This window comes from Pan troglodytes, chromosome 23, assembly GCF_028858775.2.
Source record: "Pan troglodytes isolate AG18354 chromosome 23, NHGRI_mPanTro3-v2.0_pri, whole genome shotgun sequence".
NCBI lineage: Eukaryota > Metazoa > Chordata > Mammalia > Primates > Hominidae > Pan > Pan troglodytes.
Window position 1 is genome coordinate 24,831,396 of NC_086016.1, and position 13,458 is coordinate 24,844,853.

At 50.4% G+C, this 13,458-nt stretch overlaps 1 non-coding gene and 2 gene segments (V, D, J or C); all 3 read left to right on the forward strand.

The window, feature by feature from the left end:
- Window positions 1–479: 479 nt before the first annotated feature.
- LOC129138560 (immunoglobulin lambda variable 3-10-like) lies at window positions 480–2,583 on the forward strand. The segment is given in 4 exon segments: window positions 480–576; window positions 730–1,055; window positions 1,195–1,270; window positions 2,426–2,583. Coding segments are annotated over 4 exon segments (606 nt in total).
- Window positions 2,584–7,881: 5,298 nt separating this feature from the next.
- Window positions 7,882–11,182, forward strand: LOC101057300 (immunoglobulin lambda variable 3-9-like). The segment is given in 3 exon segments: window positions 7,882–7,927; window positions 8,214–8,509; window positions 10,965–11,182. Coding segments are annotated over 3 exon segments (560 nt in total).
- Window positions 11,183–11,527: 345 nt separating this feature from the next.
- On the forward strand, window positions 11,528–11,622 carry MIR650 (microRNA mir-650). The gene has a single exon (NR_035968.1). It is a non-coding gene; the product is annotated as a microRNA mir-650 (primary transcript).
- The last annotated feature ends 1,836 nt before the right edge of the window (window positions 11,623–13,458 follow it).

Genomic DNA, 13,458 nt, shown 5'->3' on the forward strand with positions numbered 1-13,458 from the left:
ATTAACAAGTATCCTGACGACACAGTACATTATTTAGATGAAATGACCAGGATGGGACTAAGTAATGCTGGGGGACCCAGAGAGGAGATGAAGGAGGGGGAATATGGTGGGTTCTTGGTCCACCTGCTGCTGAGTCAGGTTTCATCAATGATCTCTCAGCAGGGCCAAACTCAGCCCCAAGCCAGGTTTCTAGAAGGCCCGCAGCCCTGCTGAGCCTGGCCCAGGACAGACCACAGGTCAGAGAGGTTTGGGACAGTGGTCATATGGCCAGTCCCCAGGAAGGTGACTGTGATCACAGGCCTTAGAGGTCGAGGCTAATTTTCTGACCAAAGACCCAACTCCTTCTTCAGTCACCTGTGCTGCCCCCACAGCTAGTTTGAGTGACATCTTTCAATGAGGAGTCCCAGAGGATAGAAATTTGCATGAACACCAAACACTTACTGCCCCATAGGGCCTGGGAAGGAATAAGAGAGGCCTGGGGAGCCCAGCTGTGCTGTCGGCTCAGGAGGCAGAGCTCTGGGTGTCTCACCATGGCCTGGACCCCTCTCCTGCTCCCCCTCCTCACTTTCTGCACAGGTGCTGCTTCCAGGCCCTGCCCCAGGCTCAGTCCCCATAGACCCCAAGTTGGCCCTGCCCTGAACCCAGTGCAAAGCCCAGACATAGCCTCAGGGTGGGACCCCTGGGAATGGGCTCTTGATCTTCAAGCCCCCTCTCCTGTTTTCCTTGCAGTCTCTGAGGCCTCCTATGAGCTGACACAGCCACCCTCGGTGTCAGTGTCCCCAGGACAAACGGCCAGGATCACCTGCTCTGGAGATGCATTGCCAAAACAATATGCTTATTGGTACCAGCAGAAGTCAGGCCAGGCACCTGTGCTGATCATCTATGAGGACAGCAAACGACCCTCTGGGATCCCTGAGAGATTCTCTGGCTCCAGCTCAGGGACAATGGCCACCTTGACTATCAGTGGGGCCCAGGTGGAGGATGAAGCTGATTACTACTGTTACTCAACAGACAGCAGCGGTAATCATAGCACAGTGACACTGGCAGATGGGGAAGTGAGACACAAACCCCTTCTTCATCTATTTTACCCTCTCCCTCCAGCCCCAGGACCGCTGTGGACCAACCCATAAGCAGGTCTGGCAGAGTTCACCTGGTTAGGAGATCCTTAAGCTGCTTTTCCCTCCACTCCTCTAGGCAGACTTTGCAGGAATGAGTCAGGAGTGGATTTGGGCCTGGCAGGGCCAGACTGCCCTGTGTTTCCTTGCCCACGGTTTGAGTTGTGAATGCAGAGTATGAGTGGAAAGACAGACACAGTGGGACATCCATGCAGGCATGAAAAGCCCAGAGCGACAGGGGAAACTTTCAGCTCTCAGTTCAATGCAGTCGTTGTTTTATCTCTTGGAAGAAGCATTTCTCCAGTGCAACTAAGACTCTAGACTCACAGAGCCCAAGGTCGTGGGGGAGGACATTAAATTTTGCTCATGGATCACTAAGGACGTTTTTGAGTGGAGCCACTACAATTTATTCATTGATTCCTGGACTCATGGATCCTGACTGTGGGAGAAATAGTACTGCATATTGGGCACTGCTGTACAGCGCATGCCCCATCCTCAAAGTCATTGCCCAACCCTACATGTTTTTGCCATCCTGCTGCCATAGTAACTGAGTCTTCAAGCAGACACTAAGCCATTCATATAAGCCAGATGCCACATTGGTGAAGATGGTAAGACACTTGAATGCCATGAGGATGGGCCCATGGTTGCTGTTTATTTGCTGTGATATGAGTTCCTTGGTCAAAGCCCCCTGTGGAATACCATCATGGTGGGTGAAGCATTCTGTAATCCAGAGATAAAAGGTTTGGCAGAAGCACTGCAGTCAAAGAAAGCAAATCCCTGTCTATACTAAGTGTGTATTCTGGCAAGAGCAAAGAGCTGTCCCTGCCATGAAGGAACAGCTTTAATGAAATTAATATCAACCAGGCATCCTATAGGGATCTTCCTGTTGGTCTTCACTGTTGGCAGACGGTCACTCAGCAGTAGCTACAGCCAGGTCAGCTCTAGTGAGTGGTAGTCCACTTTGATGACTCCATGGACAGCCTCCTTTTCTGCAACCATAGGGCATTTGTTATTGAGCCAATTGGGCAATGATGGCAGTGGTTGGGGCAGACTGCCAGGTGTCCAGAGAGCCACCCATCCTACCAACCTGTTTAGCAAAATCAGTTCCTTCTCATGTCAGACTTTACAAAATATTCACATAGGAGATAAATATTCTCATGCTTTCTGCTTGCTCACACATCTCTCCCTCAGACATAGTTGTGATCAATATTCTGATTGTATTTCCTGTGTCCCTGAACATCCTTGATCATCTTCCAAGTCCCTGAGTCACAGCCCATGAACTAGGAACCTCTGCCCGTCTCCCTTTGCAGATGACATGAACCAGGTACACTGCTCTAAGTTCTGCCTGAAGGAGAGTGTTCCTCCACCACTGCTGTTCAGGGAAGCCCAGAGGCCAGATGGGATAATAGCACTGTCCACAGCAGGGATGGCTGCATGTCCTGCAGAAACTTCTGTAACCCCAGTCTAAGTGCCTCCTCCTAGGCAGCTGGTCCCAGGGAGCCCCTCAGGAGGCCCAGGCTGTAAGGTGAGAGGACGGCCATGGGGCAGGAGTTGGCCCGTGTCTATCTGGCCACCTCTTCATGCAACTTATTTGTCCTTGTGACCTGATCCATCAGGTCTCAGGTACAGCCCAGCCATGTGATGGGGAGGCCGCTGTAAATGGCCACCTCGGACTGGGGGTCAGATAACACCCAGCTCATTGGCAGCTTGTGTCCCATGGTGAGCTCTGTGGCCACAGTCACAAAGAGCCCCTGTTGAGGCCCAGGAGCCCCCCCGGTCTTCCTCTAATGGAGCTTTCTGCTCATTTAGAAAAATAACAATGGGGAGGTTGCTCGCCTACCTCAGGTCTAGGGTCACTGGGACCACCTAGACCACATCCATGATCTTGTCTGATTATTCTGATGCCTTGTTGGCTCAGCTATGCATTAGTGTAACCAAGCCACAGTGTCTTAGGCACTAAAATGCCACTACTTGGCCCCTGCCTACCCTGGGGTCCTGTCAACCACATCTTGGTATCCAATTCAGTTTTAGCACCACTAAGAGAAATCTATTTTTATATTGAGAACAGGAAACATTAGTTATTTCTATTGTGGAAATTTTATAAGACAATAGTGTGGAAATGTTTTAAGAGACATTTTACTTAGAGTGAAAGACCTTCCATTAAACCACTCAATAAATTGCTCCGTAAATGGCCAGCCCAAACCCTGAGTTCAGACCAGGCACAGCCTCGGTGTTGGGACCTTCTGGGAATGGGTCTCTGTCATCAACCCCTCTCTACCCTCCTGTCTGCACAGCCCTGGGCCTCCTACATGCAGGGACAGCTCCCCTCAGTGTCGGTAGCCCTGGGACAGATGACCATGATCATATGCTCTGGAGATAACCTCGGAATAAACATGCATTTTGGAACAAGCAGAAGCCAAGCCAGGCCTCAATGTCGGTCCTCTAGTATAACATCGACCAGCCCTCAGAGACCTCTGCTTAATTTTTAGGCCACAAACTAGCGAACATGGCCACCCTGACCATCAGCAGTGCCCAGGCCGGGGACAAAGCTGACTATTACTGTGCCTCAGATTGTGACAGTGGGGGCAGCTGGCAGGGACTCACAGTGACAAAGACAGATGGGGACTTGCAACAAACTGTCCCACCTCGGCCTGCCTCTCATTCTTACCTGCCCTCTGAGCAGCTGTAGGTCAGGCCTCAGAATCAGGTGTCCTCTCTGGTCCTAACCTGGCCCCTGCAGGGCCGGAGATTCATAACAGCTTTTCCATACTCTCAGGGCCTACATGCGTTCAATAAAACCTGTACAGGGGGAAGCTCGTTGAAGCTGCAAGGACCTTTTACAGGTTTGTAGAACACATGAGAACTTCAGGAATCCATATAGTGTCACATGGCTCCATGTGTAATTACATGTCACACAGGGAAGGAGAGAGCTGTTTCACAGGGTGCAATCCTACTGGAATTCGTCTTTTCCTTGCGTAGAAACAGCTTAGTGGAAGCCGTGTCTCCTCTGATTTCCTAGATGAGTTGACCCCACATTGTAATGGGGCACCTGAGGCCTGAGGAGGACAGGAGACCCAACCCCTGTGGGCCCCAGGAGCCTTCCTGTCCTGACATTTCACAGAAACTGCAGAGGAAGTGCAGACCCAACCTTTGGTTCCACCTGGGGACTGTCTTCAGGGAACACTGACCTTTCCCAGTCCCCAAATTCCCAGGACCTGTCTGACCTGACTAGGTGTGCCTCCAGCTCCCTGAGAGCTTGGATTTTATCTCTGGGCTCTGAGCTGCTTTCTGAGGAGCTCACTAAGAAGTCCTTGGTGCCAAGTGCAGGACTTGCCCCTCTGCTCCATATCCCGGGTCTGCAGGCACAGGGGGCAGGTCCTGCTAGGTGAGGCTGGCACCCTCTTCCAGGAGGGATCTCTCATCCCAGGCCCTAGGCCAGGTTCACTGGGCTTTCTTTTCTCACTTAGAATCTCTTAGTCTTTTTGTTTCCTTCTTTAAGAGTACAACTGCTTTTTGGTGAAATCATGCGTATACATCAAAGTTAACAGATTACTGTCACAAGCGTATATATATACACATCCTCTTCCTAGATGGGGTAACTGTGGACACTCTGCCATAGTCGTCTTTTTGTTTCTCTCTCTCTACCACAAGTGAGAATATTAATAGCACTCTTCTATGCAGACCATAATCATATTCTCCAGCTGCACAAGAATGATTCTTATAGTTGCTTAATTTCCTTGCCTTTCAGGACCCTGAAGTTTCCCATGCTCACATTTGGTTGCCATGTCTCTCTGATCCAACAGTATTCCTTGGAAGCCGAGGCTTATGAAACATTTTGCAAAAAGTTCCACAAGAAAACTCAAGAACTCAAGTTCCTGGTGCACAGTTGGATCATGTTCATTGTGTGCAGTAGAACCTCGTTTCAGTGTTGAGTCCATTTTATGTTTTGACCATCAAAGGGAAGGGCATTATGACTTTTGGGGACTGAGTTGATGGAGGAAAGATAGCAGCTGATGATGACCTTATGCACTGACGTGTATGTGGCCAATGTCTATAGATGGATTTGGAACTTGAAGGAGCTGTTCATTCTGCAGATGGAATTTCCAGTGCCGCATCTCCACCACCCAGCCACTAGCACTCGGCAGGTGCTCTGTAAGAGGAAGCCCTTCACTGCCAATCAGCCATTACACAGGTGAAGGTGAGTGAGACTTAATAGCTATTAACTCAAAACAAACTGAGGAATAAACTCAGGTTCACAAAGTGACTTTGCGGGAACAGCCTGAGGAAGCAAGTTAATTAGTAGCAGAAGGTTTTGCCCAGAGCAGGAGGAATCACAGGATCACTGAGGACCTAGTGATACCATGGTGTGGAGGTGCTGTGAAGCATGGTGACATTCAAGAAAACCTGTTCTCTACAAACACCTACCTACCCACAGGCACAGCAGACACCCCAGCTATGCCAAGGGCTCTGTCTTCCTCTAGAGTAAGAGCCTGGTAGCGAACAGGTATCCTCTGAAAGGCAGGTGCCCCATCAGTCAGCTCTGCACGACTGAAACAAAAGGAAAATTGCCAGAGAACTTTCCAGAAAACAGTCAACCTGCTTGTGCTGGTGCATTGATGGTGACCCAGGATCAGTGGAAGTAACAGTAGCTTAATTTCCCCATGGCTGCATGATGGACACCGGGAGAGAAGTGTGGAGGCGGATTAACCACCACTCTAAGTGGCTTCAGCCCCAGGTAAGCAGGAACAAGTGAGGGGGCTGAGCCCACTTGTGTCTAATCAGTCCCAGCCTCAGCGACTGCATCCTGGAGACCAACAGGGAGTGTGTGCGCTCAGCCCCTCCCAGATTGCTGAGCATAAGCAAGAAATTTCCCTCCGCACACCTGACGCACCACACACCTGCCCCCAGCTCCTCACTTACAAGACAATATCAAATCAGACAGGGACTGGTCTGGGTCCCAGATCCCCTCAAGTTGCCGCTGTCCTCTCAGATCCCCACACACAGCAGACTCTTCCCCTCGCACTCCTGTTCCAGGTTACTCTTCTCCAATATGATGGGGGTTTGCTTTCATTGTTTCTGTATTTTTTGTATTTTTATGGGTAAGCTGAGCCCCTTTTACCTGGTCTTGAGTCAGGCAGGGGCCACACAGAGAAGAGGAATTCCTCCCCAGGGGCCAGCAGTCCACGGATCAAGGCATCAGGGACCTGAGCAGTAGGTTCTGTTCCTATGCCCGGACCCAGGAGGCCCATGAGCCTCCAGCAGTCAGTATGGAGCAGCCACCAGGGGGGCAGCAAAAAGTCGCCTGGGAAAGCCACCTCGGGATGGGGTGGACCTGGGCATCAGGGAGATGCTGACATGCAGGGAGGGTCAGTGACCACGACCTGACACCTGGAGGGAAAATAGGTCCTTCTTTTTCTAGAGTGTTGTCCTTGACACTGATGTAAAAATTCTAGCATCAAATTTTATCTTCAGCTCTTGTAGATGCTCCTATTTCCCTGACAAAGGTCCAAGCACTTGACTTCCCCACACACCCTCTCCTCACACACCCAGTTGTGCTAAAATGCTGTTCCTGTCACGCACAGTGTCCTTCCTGAGGTGACACGTGTCCCCCTCCCTGCCCTTTGCTCTGGGAGCCCCTGTCCTGTAGACACAGCAGCTTCTCCTTCCCTGGCTGCTCCCCATCTCCACTGTCCCTGGGCTTCCCATCTGTCTCCTGGGAAAGCTGCCAAATCACAGGTCTCAATTTCCTTGTGAGGCACAAAATAGTTGCTCATTAACCTTCTGTTGACTTAATTAAGTTTTTAATTCCTTGATTTGTTTTCCCCAGCAACTGAAGACAACTTAGTAGTCATAATAAACATTCACTTCCAGGGGTCTTGCAGTTTGCTGACCCCTCTCATTCTCTCATGGAGCAAACATTTTCTTGACCTCCTTATCTGTCCTTGGTCCTCACAGCACCCTGGGGACACTGAGGCACAGCATCTACGACCTGCCCTGGAGCTCACAGCCAACGAAGAAACTTACCGCATCCCATGGATCTTCCAACACTCCATGTGCACTTGGCAACCAAGAAATTTTATTCTTCTCTAGCACTGAGGAGCTGTGCCCTGGGGTGGGGTCTGTACCTATCCAAGGCACGTGCTGTCACCTGTAGAGTGTGGATAGAGGGTCCTTGCATTAGGTTCTGGAAAGTGTCTTCAAAAACGGATTTAGGCCTACACCCAAAATCTCCTCTCTGGCACAAATTATTCATGATCAGGATACATCTAGGGGCCTAGACCAAAATTCACCACCTCCCTCCTGAGCCAGAATGGAATGGAGGAGGGGACTGGGGACCCCAGATAATTTCCCCATCACCACTGTGACTCTATGGCCACCTCCTGCAACAGTTAGAGACAATCACATAGGAAGGGCTTCATGTATCCTAGGAAAAACACCCAAAGTCACTTATGAGCTCTACCATGACCAAGTGAGCCCAGGAGTCGGGTTGAGCACAGCGTGGTGTGGAGATATCTGCAGAGACTGTGGAACCAGTTTGTAAAGGAGATCCTGTAGGCTGAGGGTGAGAGTGCAAGGCCACTCCTCCCCCTCTCTGCATCCTTTGGGGCTAAGCCCTTCTCTGGAAACCACAAAGCTCCTCCAGTAGCAGCCCTTGACTCTGCTGATTTGCATCACAGGCTGCTCTCTTCAGCAAGGGGATAAGAGAGGGCTGGAAGGAACCTGCCCAGCCTGGGCCTCAGGAAGCAGCATCGGGGGTGCCGCAGCCATGGCCTGGACCGCTCTCCTTCTGAGCCTCCTTGCTCACTTTACAGGTGCTGCCCCCAGTGTCCCAGCCACCTACCCAGCTCCAAGGCTCTGGGTCCAGCCTGGCCTGACAGTGATCTCAGCAGGGCCCTGCCTGTGGTGTGCAGGATGCTCATGATCCTGCTGCAGGGGGAGGGGCTGCTGGAGGTGAAATCCCCCCACACTGTTCTTCTGTGCTCATGGTCCCCTGAGGACACTTCTATTCCTGAAACTCAGGCCAGGCAGGTGGGAAGGCATTGTTGGGTTGAGCCTCTCAGTTTCAAGTCTATTCTATTCTCTCCCCTTTTCTTGCAGGTTCTGTGGCCTCCTATGAGCTGACTCAGCCACTCTCAGTGTCAGTGGCCCTGGGACAGACGGCCAGGATTACCTGTGGGGGAAACAACATTGGAAGTAAAAATGTGCACTGGTACCAGCAGAAGCCAGGCCAGACCCCTGTGCTGGTCATCTATAGGGATAGCAACCGGCCCTCTGGGATCCCTGAGCGATTCTCTGGCTCCAACTCGGGGAACACGGCCACCCTGACCATCAGCAGAGCCCAAGCCGGGGATGAGGCTATTACTGTCAGGTGTGGGACAGCAGCACTGCACACAGTAACACAGGCAGATGAGGAAGTGAGACACAAACCCTTTCGCCATCTATGTCACCCTCTTTCTCTAATTCAAGGAGGACTATGAACAAAGCCTTACGCAGATCTGGTTAAATTCTCTTTAATCTCTGCCCCCAGCCTGTCCCTCCCTCCAGTCCTTCAGGCGGGGTCTGCAGAAAGTGCATCAGTAGTTCATTTAGGGTGATGTGATCAGGATGGACTGGTGTTTTGGTGACTCAGCTGTGACTTGGGAAAATAGGGCCTGCATGGAAGATCAAACTGAGGTAGACATCCACAGTTGTCTCTGGATTTCCATAGGTGGTGACAGGCCAGTCCTTGCCCCAAATGTCCTAGATCAGTCCCCAGAACTGCCCAGCTCAGGCTCCTGTGGTAGCCTGTCACTCTTTAGAGAAACACCAATGGAGTAGACACTGTGGGATCTGCCCAGATCCCCTGTTCTGAGCTTACCCACTAAGCACTACTGGGAGCTTCTGGCAGGTCAGAGCTGTGTCCTCACTGGAAAGTGCTGTTCGGTGCAGAAAACAGACTCCTCCAGGTCTATGCCCTTTCTCAGTGAGGTTAGATTTCATGACTGCCTGAGGCCGAGTTCTCGACTCTGCCTCAATATAGGAAGACCTGAAAATCCTCCCAGCTCCACAGCTCTCTGTAGGAAAGACTTGAGACCTCAATGAGGGTCAGGGTCTCCTGCCCAGGGTTGCCTCCCTCACCTCCTTTCACATCCTCTGTGCATGCAATTCCTCATCTCAGAGTCTGCTTCCAGGGAACCCAATTAAGATCACCAGCCATCCCCAACATGGGCCATGTGGGACTTCAGGAGGCCACTGTATGCTGGAAAGCACCTGTTTATTCCTAAATTAGCACTGTGAGTATCCACACGCCCAATGAGATCTGAGTGTTTCTTGCATTTGTATGGAATGAGAAGGGAGCCTGACTCGCCAGGTGCTCTGGGTTCTGAGAGAGAGTTGGAGTCAGATCTCCCTGCAGGGAAACCTGGGGCAGGAGGAGCAGCCTCACCCCATGCAGGGACCACAGATGCACCCACAGGGTGAGCTTAAGTATGGACACTGCCTACCTCCACCCTCCACATCCTGTGTAAAAAATTCTTTCCACCCCTCCTCCAGCCTATCAAAGTTGACACTTAAAAAGCCACCACAACCCACCCTTGTCAACAGGAAACCCATTCACATCTCCATCAGCCACACAATCTCCACATAAAGATTCTTCAAAAAATAATAAAAATAGCCATGCAAAGTATATGATATATATCATAAATAATTGTACTTAGATTATATATGAAAATGATACTCTTTTTGATATGCTAGGTAAATAAAATATATTATTTAAACTCATTGACTTCTTCTCTTTGTATTTATAATGCGATGACTAGACAGTGGGATTCCCATGAGGCTCACATCACATTGTGATTGAACAAGGCTGGTCTGCAGGGCTTCAGGTTACAGGGGCTGTGGAGTGACCTGGTGCAGGAAGCCCTGTCTCCATCCATAGGACATCAGTGTGAACCCAGGGAGAGGTGCTGGTATAAGAGAGATGAGAACACAGGTGTGAACCACCTGCTTGTGCAGGTGACTGAGCCTTCACTTTGAGCCAAATAAGTTTTCTTTCCCAGGTTCGATCCTGAACAAGAGGGCTTTCTGGACTTCTTTTTGTTTTCAGGCTTGTGCCCCTTCAGGTTTGGGGCTGTGTGGAGTCCCAGCCAGGGGACAGTGAGGAAATCCAGCAGTCTCACACTGACTCTGTTGTATTTCATCTGCTGGGGCCATCCCAAACTGCTGTGTACCATTTCCTTTCCTGGTGCTCAAATAGCTGTTCCATGCACTTGTCATGGTTTTATAGCTCAATCTGGATGGGAAGACAGGATAGTGTATGTTACAATATTTAAATAGAACCTGAATCCCTTAATAGTTATTTTAATATGGAACATTAAAAGAGTTGCATCATAGGCAATGGGGAAAGATGAAGAAAGATTAAAAGCATTTGGAGGAAAAAATAAAAATGTATTTATTGAATGTCTGTGTGTCTTCAGTGTCGAAGGGTTGAGAGAGGTCAGCTTTAGGTTGTCCTGAGGATGTGCTCAGATGGGGGAAAGTAAGAAAGCAGGAAACATGCGTCTCTGTGACCTGACACACAAATCACAGTAAAATGGAAATAAATCTTTCAATAAATGAAACATTCACAATAAACGTCACTCTGGTGCACACAGAAAGGCCTGTTAGCAAACTTTCCCTTTTCCCTGCTGGCTCATATCCCCATGGATCACCTGTATGCAGAACGGACTCTGTGATCTCCATTTCTCAGGCTGAGAACCAGAGGCTGGGAAGGACAAGTCACCTGCTCGTGAGTGGGAGGGGCAGGATTGGGAGCAGCGGACTCAGGCTCAGGACTGTGGCCCTGGTTGGTGCTCCTTGTTCCCTTCACAGGATCCCTCCCACATGTGCCCGTGTGGATGTGGGTGCACTGCCTGGGGTGGCTGATGTGCTCCAGGGATTCGATGGTGCAGATGCTTCAGGACAAAGCATGGGAGTGGGGATGGGACGAGGCTGCAGCTGGGGAGACCAGGGACCAACGCCACCCAGCAGAGGCTTCCAGTGGGGTTGGGCAGCCCCATTTCCTGAGAATAGAGAGAACCTGGCAATGAGTGCCAGAAAGAGGTTACTTCGAGGTGTGCCCAGGCCTGGAGGGTCACAGAGACACAGGCACCACACAGCAGAGACACTGAGGGCCAGGAGCTCACTCAGGTGAGGGGCTTCAGCAGATTTTTCTCTCCTGAGCAAATCACGTGCAAAGAAATCAACTTCCTGTCATCAGAATAGACAATCAGGGACTTTAGTCTCCTCAGCTGAGCCCCGCTGTCAAGGGAAGCAGAAGTCTCTAAGCCCAGGCCCAAGGGTGGGGTGAGAAGAGGAGCTCAGGATGCAGATTTGCATGGAGGTCCTGCCCTTCTCTGAGGCAGAGGGGATAAGACAGGGCTGGGGGCAGGCCCAGTGCTGGGGTCTTAGGAGGCAGCGCTCTCAGGACGTCACCACCATGGCCAGGGCTCTGCTCCTCCTCACCCTCCTCACTCAGGGCACAGGTGATGCCTCCAGGGAAGGGGCCACAGGGACCTCTGGGCTGATCCTTGGTCTCCTGCTCCTCAGGCTCACCTGGGCCCAGCACTGACTCACTAGACTGTGTTTCTCCCTTTCCAGGGTCCTGGGCTCAGTCTGCCTTGACTCAGCCTCCCTCCGCGTCCGGGTCTCCTGGACAGTCAGTCACCATCTCCTGCACTGGAACCAGCAGTGACATTGGGGGTTATAACTATGTCTCCTGGTACCAACAGCACCCAGGCAAAGCCCCCAAACTCATGATTTATGAGGTCAGTAAGCGGCCCTCAGGGGTCCCTGATCGCTTCTCTGGCTCCAAGTCTGGCAACACGGCCTCCCTGACCGTCTCTCGGCTCCAGGCTGAGGATGAGGCTGATTATTACTGCAGCTCATATGCAGGCAGCAACAATTTCCACAGTGTTTTAAGTCAATGAGGAAGTAAGATCAAAACCTGCCCTGGGCTCTCAGGCCCCCTTCTTGCTCTGCAGATGCTTCCTCACGCTGTACAAGGGTTTCCTGCAGGATGGCCTTGACAATTCTCCTCTCTCAGCTCCTCTCCTTTCCCACCATGAGGTCTAAAAGGAAACCTGCTCTGTGGTTTCTCGTTCAGGACTGTGGCAGCTTCCTTTTGCTTGTGTGCTCTGGTCCCTTAACGTGCAACTATTCCTAGCTCTTCAATGCACGGACGTAGGGACAAGGAGTTTACTGCTTGGTGCAGTCCCTCCTGTTTTCAGGAACATCCTCATTCTAAATGCATCCCCCATCTGTCACACTGTGCAGATCAATCTGGACAGAAGCCATCAGGGGGGTGGCTTCCAGTTTCCAGGAATTGCATCTTGTTCCACTCTGTGTCCACCACGCTCTAATGAAGATGGCCTTCCTAGCTGGTCTATTCCTCTGCACCTGGGTCCTGAAGCAGTGACCACTTTGAGAAGACTTGAAGATGTTTTTGAGGGATTAAGAACAAAGAGGATGCTGCTGTTTTTCTTTTTATTGCTCCTGCTCTTTGCCGAAATTCCTCAGGTTGCTGAGCTGGGGAGATTTTGAGCGACAGGCTCAGTGCTCTCGCAGAATTCTCCTCCCCTCACGCCCTGTCCTGGAAACTCCTCACAAGTGGACGGTCTCCCCATAGGATGGGGGATTCCAAAATGGCTCCACAGGAAAGAGTTAACCTGAGTCCGCCTCCCTTCCTCATGGACATCGAGCATTTCTAATTTTCATGGCTGTCAATACTTTTGTACCTGGAATCCCTAATAATCTAATGGTGAGAATTGATTTAGAACACATTCAGACATTAGCTGGGTCCAATATTTAAATTTTCTGAGCCAGTTGTTAAATACAGCTATTATCATATATAGTTTAGGCTCCTTAAACTTCGATTATACAGATTATATTTAAAACAAAGTAACTAGTTTACTATATATATTTACAAAGTAACTACTATATAACATCATGTTGCGTACCTGAAATATAAACACTAAAATTTATTTCAAAAACCAAAGTGTATTGTCTATTGATGCATAAAAAACACTCACAAAACTTAGCACATTAAGAGAACACATGTCTATGACCTTGTGACTTGGATGCACCTAGAATTGGGAGTAGCTTAGTTTGGTCATTCTCGCTCCTGGTTAATCACGAGGTTGCAGCCAAGCTGTCAGGCCAGGTGCATTCAGGCTACATCTGCCAAAGAGGTTAGGAGCTGTGGAAGCCTCCCTCTGGCTGTGGAAGCCTCCCTCTGGCTAGGAGACTTCCGCAGTTCCTAACCTCTTTGGCAGATGTAGATCATCTCAAGGATAAAGGAGAGAGTGGAGTGAAGGCCCCTGTCCTT